This window comes from Dermochelys coriacea, chromosome 6 (genome assembly GCF_009764565.3).
Source record: "Dermochelys coriacea isolate rDerCor1 chromosome 6, rDerCor1.pri.v4, whole genome shotgun sequence".
NCBI lineage: Eukaryota > Metazoa > Chordata > Testudines > Dermochelyidae > Dermochelys > Dermochelys coriacea.
In genome coordinates this window covers 16,660,425-16,670,535 of record NC_050073.1, presented here as the reverse complement: position 1 = coordinate 16,670,535, position 10,111 = coordinate 16,660,425, and the positions used below count along the sequence as shown (strand labels likewise).

General features: G+C 43.8%; 1 protein-coding gene across 6 annotated transcripts in view; it reads right to left on the bottom strand.

Moving 5' to 3' along the window:
* Window positions 1-90: 90 nt before the first annotated feature.
* Window positions 91-10,111, bottom strand: part of PHRF1 (PHD and ring finger domains 1) — a 51,406-nt gene continuing 41,385 nt past the window's right edge. For 5 of the 6 annotated variants that reach the window (XM_038406342.1, XM_043516780.1, XM_043516782.1 and 2 more), the window contains one exon: window positions 7,157-8,134. In XM_038406342.1, the coding sequence (XP_038262270.1) occupies window positions 7,997-8,134 (138 nt within the window). In that variant the 3' untranslated portion in view covers window positions 7,157-7,996. Of the gene's footprint in view, window positions 233-7,156; window positions 8,135-10,111 lie in introns of those variants that run through there. The other variant, XM_043516781.1, reaches the window with a different exon arrangement.

Genomic DNA, 10,111 nt, shown 5'->3' with positions numbered 1-10,111 from the left:
AAATATTTCTATCACCCTTCTTACATAAGGCACAGTGAGAAGGAACTGGGTATTCATTAGTACACACAGTAAAAAGGAGAGATTCCCTTGGGATCCCAGCTGTCCACTTCCAGCAGCCTCCAGTTAGCAGGGACCTCAGGTAAAGGTGTTGGTAAGTTTACTTCTCCTGGCTCCTCAAAGGGGGTGCTGTCCTTCCCTAACAAACTGCCTTTTGAAAGGCAGGACAGGGTGGCTGCGTGATAGAAAAGCAGTAAACATATTAACCACAGATGGCTTGGTTATCCCCAGACCGCAGCCAACTTCAGGGGCAATTGACATCAATGTACATCACATTCTCAGGGACAGATGACCATTCTTAGGAATCTTATCACAGTAGTGTCTAGGGACCAACCAGGAATGAAGATTGCGCTAAGTACTGTACAAACCATAGCAGACAGTTTCTATTCCAAAGAGCTTAGGGTCTACATGCCAGTTCTAAGATCATGCCAAGTCATGCGGTCCAGATCGGCCCAAGCCTTCTCGACACTATGGTTAAAAGGATACATTGTTCAGCACACGTGGATGTCAGGCAGAGAGAGATGCCAAGAATACAACTGACATCCGACAAGCATTCCAAGACCATGTAAAATAGATAAAGATTTTCATTCCTGGAGGCCCCCTCAGCAGGAGACAGCATTTTAAAGCCAAAGCACGGTCTGGACCTGCCCTCAACTTCACAATGGCCTCCCACTCATCAGCCACTGTCAGCAGGGGCCGAAACATCTAAACAAGAGCCGGCAAAGGCACCAAATGAGATTAAACTAGTTAGGGATAGAAAAGTAAAATAAGAAAAAATTTACAAATACATTGGAAGCAAGAGGAAGACCAAGGACACAGGGCAGGCCTGTTACTCAATAGAGGAAGAAAAGACAACAACAGAAAATGAAGCAATGGGCGAAGTGTGAAATGCTTTTTTAAAACAACGAGGAGTCCGGTGGCATCTTAAAGACTAACATTTATTTGGGCACAAGCTTTCATGGGTAAAAAAAAACCACTTCTTCAGATGCTTATGCCCAAATAATGTTAAATCTTTAAGGTGCCACCGGACTCCTCGTTGTTTTTGTGGATACAGACTAACATGGCTACCCCTCTGATACTTGACAAAATGCGTTTTTGTTTCAGTTTTCATCAACAAGGTTAACAGTGATTGGATGACTAGCACAGTGAACTGTAGTGTAAATGAGGTAGGATCTGAGGCCAAAATAGCGAAAGAACAAGTTAAATTAGCTATCTTCAAGTCAGCAGGGCCTGACAAAAATACATCCTAGAACACTTAAAAGGAACTGGCTGATAAGATCTCTCAGCCATTAGCAATGATCTTTGAGAACCACGGAGGATGGAGAGATCCCAGAGGACAAATATAGTGTCTACCTATCTATAAAAACGGGAATGAGGACAACTCAGCGAATTCTAGACCAGTCAGCTTAATTTCAGTACTCAGAAACATAATGGAGCAAAATAATCAATTGTAGCACCTAGAAGATAATAAGCTGATAAGTAACAGTCAATATGGATTTGCCAACAACAAATCATGTCAAACCAGCCTAATATCCTTCTTTGACAGGGTTGCAAGCCTTGTGTGTAGAGGGGGAACAGAAGATGCGATATATCTTGACCTTAGTAAGGCTTGACAATGCTTATCAGAAGATCATATGAGACTAACTAGGGAAATATAGCCTTGAAGAACCTACTGTAAGATGTGGGCAGAGTTGGTTGGAAAATTGTACTCAGAGTGTAGTTATCAATGGTTCAAGCTGTAAAGTCAACTGTAAAGGCATATCGAGAGGGATCTGTCCTGGGTCCAGTTCTGTTCAATATCTTCATAAATGATTTGCATGATGACATACAGAGTACATTAATAAAGTTGGCAGCTGATACCAAGATGGGAGGGTATCACAATTCAGGGTGCAACCCAGACTAGTCAGGGGTTGTGTCACCACCTGCCCTGCAACCTTGGGTGCCTCACAATGCTTTACTATTGTAACTCCCAATTTGGGTCACTGACAATCAGCCTGCCCGTGACACCCTGAGGTCTGTGTACAGCAACAGCCCTGGCCCAACAACTCTGACCCCAGCAGCCTGTTAGCACACTTGGCTTCCAGCAGCCTTGGTTCCTACCTGCAGGTTGACCCTACCACACTCCTAGTTCTGAATTTTCCCTAAAAACCATGTGCTCGGCACTGCCCAGCCCTCTCCTTGACAGTTCAGATATTAAAGATTCATTGCCCCTGTAAGGGGTTAATATACAACAACTCACTATTTTAATTGGATTTACCAAACAATTCAGTTTAACATACAACACTGGATTAGTTTGATTAAAGAATAAAACAAGTTTAACTCCAAAGAGATAGATTTCAGTGAGTACAAGGCGTTAAAGTCATAATGATTACAAGAGAAAAAGATAAAATGCTCTCTAGTAACTAAAACTTAAACTAGACTTGGTTCAAGGTGAAATGCTTACCATGTGTTCCCAGCAACACAGTTGACCACATTGTCAGGTCAGAATCCCTCCCAAAGGGGTGTGTACATACGTGTATTTTTGCCCCTCACTTTTAAAGTCCAGTTACCTTTTGAAATGCATTTTCCTGAAGGTCACCCCTAAGTAAAGTTCCTTACCACCATGAAGACGGAGTCTCGTGGTGAAAGAAGTTCCATGTTGTTTGTTAAAATGCAGATCAACCTTTCCTGCTCCCCTCTGTTGCCATCTGGTTTCTAGAATTCCTTCTCCCAAAAAGCCTCTATACACATGACGTGCTGAAGGCAGTCAAGAAGTTCCAGTACAAGGCAAGGAAAGTGGTGGCTCATTAAAAATAGCATCTGCCTTTAACAGCATTGTTATACACCTTCATTCACTTAGTGCAGTGGTTCTTAAAACTTTTTTTTATTTTTGCAGACCACTTGAAAATTGCTGAGGGTCTCAGCGGACCACTTAATGATCTTTCCAAATGTTGTTTGTAACTTTAGCTAACTATCTAAAGCGCTTTGGATAAAAGTGCTATATAAAAAAAAACCCTTAATAAAAAAAGTTTTTTTGTTCTACAAATAAAAGCACACATCTCATATTTTAATATCAGTAGTCTTACCTTTCCAAGGCAATGGATGTGCCTTGTCTCCCCTGCCACAGCACCCACAGAGCTGAGGCTGGGGAGGAGGGCCATTTCTCCCTGGCAGCCGTAGCCCCGGAGCTGGGAAAAGTCTCTTTCTCTAGCAGCCACAGCCCTGCACATCCAAAATTCCCCCCACCCCCTCTTCTCACTCCACTGCCCCCTCTCACCTATCCCTTCCCCCAAGGCCACCACCTCACCTTACATGTGCATCTTCTCCACCGTCCAGGCACCTAATTAGTGGAGTCACGCCTGCGCGGCTCCACTAATTAGGGGTGTGGCTCTTCCTTCTCTCTTGGACAGCCACCCAGGCACGCACCTTAGAGGGAACTGTCCGTGGACCACAGTTTGAGAACCTCTGAGTTAGTGGTTCTTTAGACAGTGTTCTTTTTAAAACTGGACAGATGTAAGGGAAAGGGCTGTTCTAAGCCACATAATGAGATATCCAAGTACCGTTGAACTAAATTACCCAATCTATGAAGTATTCAGTTGAGACAGTTCTGAGCTCATGTCAAAGAGCATGCAACAAAGTAAACACAGATGTAGTTAAATAAACAAGATTTCCTGGTATGTTAAATATAGCAAGAAGGATAAATTCACACACTTTATGCACTTTTATACATATTTTTCATGCAGTTGATCTCAACAATTGTTTATTCCAAACAATGGCAGAGCAGTTCTAGTCTATATCTGTGTACTTGTGATCTTGTAACCTGAGAGCATGGCAAATGCAGACTGCATGCCTTGATGTGTTTTCCTTCTACCATGTAAACCTACCACAGGTGATATCACATATAAGTTGGGCCCTACCAAATTCACAGTCCATTTTGGTCAATTTCACTGTCATAGGAATTTAAAAGTTGTAAATTTCATGATTTCAGCTATTTAAATATGAAATTTCACGGTGTTGTAACTGTAGGAGTCCTGACCCAAAAAGAAGTTGTGGGGGGACATCACAAGGTTATTGTAGGGGATGTTGCGGTACTGCTACCCTTACTTCTGCGCTGCTGCCACCAGCGGCACTGCCTTCAGTGCTGGGCAGTTGGAGAGCGGTGGCTGCTGGCCGGGAGCCAGCTCTGAAGGTAGAGCTGCTGCCAGCAGCAGCGCAGAAGTAAGGATGACCTGATACGGTATTGACTCCCTTACTTCTGCGCTGCTGCCTGCAGAGCTGGGCCCTCAGTCACCAGCTGCCACTCTACGAAGGCAGCAGTGCAGGCGTAAGGGTGGCATGGTATTGCCAGCCTTACTTCTGCAGTGCTGCTGGCAGGGCGGTGCCTTCAGAGCTGGGCACCTGGCCAACAGCTGCTGCTCTCTGGCTGCTCAGCTCTGAAGGCAGCGCAGAAGTAAAGGTGGCAATACTACGAGCCTCTAAAATAACCTTGCAACCCCCCTGCAACTCCCTTTTGGGTCAGGACTCCCAATTTGACAAATGCTGGTCTCCCCATTAAATATGTATAGTATAGGTGCACACAAAATACCAGATTTCACAATCCGTGATTCGTTTTTCATGGCCATGAATTTGGTATGGCCCTACATAAAAGGGGTGATGAATTTCAAACCTATTATTGTAATAAATACATCTTTTAATATGTTTTAACATAAGCACCACATTTACCTCTGAACAATTCTTGACAAGTTCAAGACTGATGCTGCAAGAAAATACAAATTAGGAAACAGTCAAAAGTTGTTTTAAAAGTCCACATTTTTTTTTTTTTTTTACAAAGGTCTGGCAGCAATATTTACATCTCAACACCCCCAGTGTTAACATTTTAGTGGTCAATTCATCAGAAAAGTAGTTACACAGAGTACACACGCACCCAACATAATGATTGAATCTACAAGCTCCAGTTCAGAACAAGAGCTCACTTCAACATCTTGTCCAGACATTCTTTTGCTTCCATATGGCCCTGAACTATAGGACCAAAATAAAGGTTTTGCAGCAAGAGGAATAAAAATGTGCCCAATGAGCTGTGGGTTTGGGGTTTTTTTTTTAAATAATGGGTCAATATCCTATTCAAATAAGTAGAATGTTCACTCTCATGTAGAGCTGAAACAAATAAAAGGGAGACCAGATCTGAGAGCTGTGCATGAGCCCTGCAGCTGTGCTGACGGGATCATCTACAGGCTAGTGAATGCTGCTATTTTTTGGGAGGTGGGCAGGAGGATAGAAGACCACTCTCCCTCTTTTCCCCCATCCTGGTGGCAGTGCCTATGGACTTAAAAAACATGGGCTGAGATTTTTTCAGAGCCAACTAGGGTATTCAGCCACACAATTTGCATTCAAATTATTGGAAGTAGTGTGACTAGATGCATTAGGGAGCTTTGAAAATTTCAACCATTTAATTTGTCTAGTATTGCAGTCAACCAAAATCAGCTTCCAGTTACATACACGTACCAATTACCAAGGCTAATGAAGGCATAAGAGGGTAGCGTACTGCAGGGGTTCTCAACATTTTCTTTCTGAGGCCCCCCCAACATGCCATAAAAATTCCATGGCCCATCTTTGCCACAACTGTTTTTTTGCACATACAGTAGTTTAAAAGCTAGGGCCAGCATTAGGGGGTAGTAAGCAGGGGAATGGCCTGGGGACTGACACAACAGGCAGCTCTGTGAAGCTAAGTTGCTCAGGCTTCCGCTTCAGCCCTGGGTGGCAGGGATTGGGCTTCAGCTTTCTGCCTTGGGCCCCAACAAGTCCAACACCAGCCCAGCTCTTTGGTTTATTTTGGTGGACCCCCTGAAACCTGCTCAGGGTCCCTTCAGGGGGCCCTTGGTTGAGAACCGCTGGCGTATTGGACTCCAAGCAATTATACACACAAATCCAGGCTATTTACACACACTGTAAAGCCCTGTGTTACCTGGAGTGTCTCATTTTTTAAAATCAAATAGTAACATAGCAACTCAGAATCATGACCCAACCACAGAGCTCAGAGGGAAAAGAAAGCCAAGGTAAATACTGGAAAGATAAGCTAGTCGAAGATATTCAGAAGGGCAATATAAGAGCGGCTAAGGAAGTTCTGTCACATGTGAAGCTTTAGTTAAACCCCTTGGCCAAAAAAAACCCAAAAACAAAACAAGCACTCAGATTTATCTATCTATTTAATTAAAAAATAATAATGAGATCACCTATAGGGCGCCTTGTTGGCAGATGAACCCACCATCAGTAGGGCAGTGTTTCCAAATGTGCTCCAAGAGGTTAGATAAGCATTTGTCTTTTAAATTTTACTACACCTACCTTTCACAGCTTCCTACAGTCATGTATATTATATTCTAATTCTTATGTGAGAGAATTTCCTGATCTGTAGCCTAATCATTTCCTCCTTAATTTCCTTACATATAATTCCCTCCCCTTCCCAAACAATAACATGGACACTGATCAGTTCAGCATATTAAACCCACCAAAAAACAACCTAAACCATTCATCAGCCATTACTTTCTAGGCATCTGTCTTGGAAAAGATTTGTGTCAGCCTGATTCTGCAGTACCTGGAGACAAATATTGCTATTATGAAGAAATCTGAGGTGTTCAGAACTCAATACATGTGCTGTACCTCAATAATGTGAGCACCAGCCATCCTAAGAATAGGTAACACATTAATTCAAGAAATTACACACCCAAAACTAGAGGTATGTTAACACTACAGCGGAACAGCTATAGCACTGTAACTGTGCTGCTGTAGCGTAGATATTTCCTACATCGAAGGAAGGGATTTTCCCATCAATATAGGTATTCCACCTCTCCAAGAGGTGGTAACTAGGTCAACAGAAGAATTTTTCCGTCAAACTATCCATAGCAACACAAAGGGTTAGGCAAACCTAACTACTTTGCAGATGGTATGAAATGTTTCACAGCCCTGAGTGGTGTAGCTGGGTCAATCTAATATTTAGATGTAGGCCAGGCCTTAAAAGGATACACCAGGCTCTATTTAAGACCCAAGAGTGGAGATTTATACAGAATAGCTACTGAAAGAGTAAGATGCAAGGATAAGGACAAAAAAATGACACTTTCTGCATGGCTAAAACCATTCAAAATAACTTTATAAATTCTGTCACATTTCTGCTTTGTACATCGTTCCCTCCCACTCCTCAAGCTTGTTATTGAAAATTCACAATCTTTGCTCTTTGTTTTCTCTGAAAGGCAGTTTAGTAAAACGCAAACACAACCATCGGCACGTTATTTACAAAATTGCAACATAATCTGCCCCCCCTCAAAAGAAATTAAGATTCTCATTAACAAGATACTCAACAAAATGAAAATAAATGCCACATCTTGAGCAGTGTTTTCTGAAGACAATTTATAAAGGTTAGCTCACTTTTGCAACTCCTGTATGACTGAGAGCGAGTCAAAGTTTCACTCACCATTGAGCAGGCTAAAAATATCACATTTCAAGTATTAAATCAACGTATGAGAAGTTTTTAAAGACAATCCATAGTTTGATAAATAACACAATGGAAACAGTCTCTCTCTTTATGTTCTGAATATAAAAATGGTGTCCAGCTTTAAACTGTTAGCAAGACAGGTGCACAGACCAAAAATGTGTTCAAAGTAAACCCTAAAAACTGTAGCAACTTGAGAGCCCCCAAAGTTTCAATATTTTCTTAGTCTCCGCTGAACTATGCTGCTGGTTTGGGGGCATTTGATTTCTGTCATTTGGATCTACAACTGTAGTTCATTCAAGACAAGAAATTCTATTCCCACGTGGAAAACTATTCAAGCTTCATTCGGCAGATAAATCCTATTATATCCAGCTTCTTTATGTCTTCTTTTCAATGAGATGCAACTGCAGACTATTTATTCCCTCCAGAATAATGTCTTTGGCCAGAATAACCCAAATTTGCCTCATGATGGGTCTTACTTCAATTCTCCATTTCATGCAGATCTTCTTCAGTGTCTGTCTTCTTGTGTTTCCTCATATGTTTGTATTTCTCAACATATGCTTTTACCAGATTGGCCACCTTCATGGGATTGATTTCTCCACTTTTGCTATGACAAATCTACAGGGCAAAAAACAGGTCATTCAGTTAATAAATATGGTTACAAGTGTCCAGAAAGGTGAGAAACAAGTGTTAAATTACCGTTTGTACCTCAGACCTGCTTTCCCAATTATGCATTCGTTGTGTAACATGAAAGAGTAGCTGATAAAAAGAATAAAAAATTAACATGTGAGCAGACAGCATATAGCACTGTGTGAACTCCAAATCTATCCTTTAGCTCAGGGGTGGCAAAATATTGCCCGCAGGCCAGATCCAGCCCCTCAGGGCTTTGGATCCGGCTCGCGGGATTGCCCCCCGCCCCACATAGTGCTGCAGGCCCAGTGCCACTCTCAGAAGCGGCCTCCACCATGTCCCTGTGTTGGCGGTGGCGGCGGGGGAGGGGTGGTGCTGAGGGCTCCATGCATTGCCCTTGCCTCCAGGCACCGCCCCCTACAGCTCCCATTGGTCGGGAACAGGGAACCGTGGCCAAAGGGAGCTTTGGGGGAGGTCCCAGGAGGCGTGGCAAGGGTAGCACACGGAGCCCTGTGGGTCCCCCCCCCCCCGGTGCATGCCGCTGCCACCCTGGAGCCGCTTTAGGTAAGTGGCACCAGGCCGGAGCCCGAACCCCTCCTGCACCCCTGCCCCCCAGCTACCTGCCCTGAGCCCCTGCCACACCCCACACTCCTCCTGCACCCCAACTTCCTGCCCTGATCTCCCTCCTGCACCGAGCCCTCTCCTGCACTCTGCACCCCTCCTGCACCCCAACCCCCTTCCCTGAGCCCCCTCATACACCTCTGCACCCCTCCTCTGCCCCAATCCCTTACCCTGGGCCCGTTCCTGCACACCGCACCGCCTCCCACACCCCGCACCCCAACCCCCTGCCCCAGCCCTGCATACAATTTTCCCACCCAGATGTGGCCCCCGGCCCAAAAAGCTTGCCCACCCCTGCTTTAGCTGGCTTTATTGGTAACTCAAACATAACAGAACACAGATGTCAGTCTAAGCTTGCGCCGCAGAAAGGGCTCCTCTGAGGTTTTCCCTGGAGGATTTCTGTCACTGGAGCATGATTCTCATCATTTCAGAAAGACTGACTCCTCTTATGTACCTACAATGAAGCTTATTGGACATAACGTCCAAGTGGCTTGGCAAAAATCTCTGCATGCCTACGCAGAATTCAAAATCCTGAGACAGAATGACCCAAAATAACAACATAAAAAGCTACATTTAAAAGAACATTTTACAGTTGCAAAGTCAAATGCTCAAAAGTTAGGAAATGCCAGAATTCAGGTTGCCTGTGCAACCTTAATTCAGCCCCCTTGTGTTTATGCATTTAATATGGTCTTAAACACATGATCCACATACTATATGTTCCATAGGCCTCCTTCCTCATTCAAGGAGCAGGATGGATCTGCTCTGGTGATGAATCAGGGTTGTGTAGTGAAGCAGCCTGTTGTCTGTAGGACCCCAGCCTAAATTGTTGCAGAAGTTGGAATGTGTGCAATGGAGGAGTCAGGAGATTGCAGGAAGAGGAAGGGAAGTCTCATGGTTAAGGCAGTTGAATGCTACCTTAGAGAATTGGATTCTATCCCTGTCTCTGCCACAGAGTTTCTATGTAATGCTGGGCAAGTCACCTAAACGAAACTTTTCACAGGTGGTCAATAATTACGTGTTCCTTATTTCTGAGTGGCTGACTTGCAGAAGTGCCGAGCATGAAGTCAACAGGAGCTGTGCTTTGAATGTATGAAGTGCTCTATAAGGCTAAGAACTCTGAAAAATCAGCTCCTAGGTGTCTCAACTTGGGCACTCAAAATAGTGGATTTCTTTAGGCAACTGTGGCACGAGAGGCCAATCTGCAAAATGGGGATAATGTCACTCACCACCACACAGAAGTATTATGAAGATAATATTTGTGAAGCACTTGGATACTATTGTGATGAATGCCATAGAAAAGCCCATGAGGAAATTAATAATTGTGTCTTTGAAGAATTTGATTAGTGA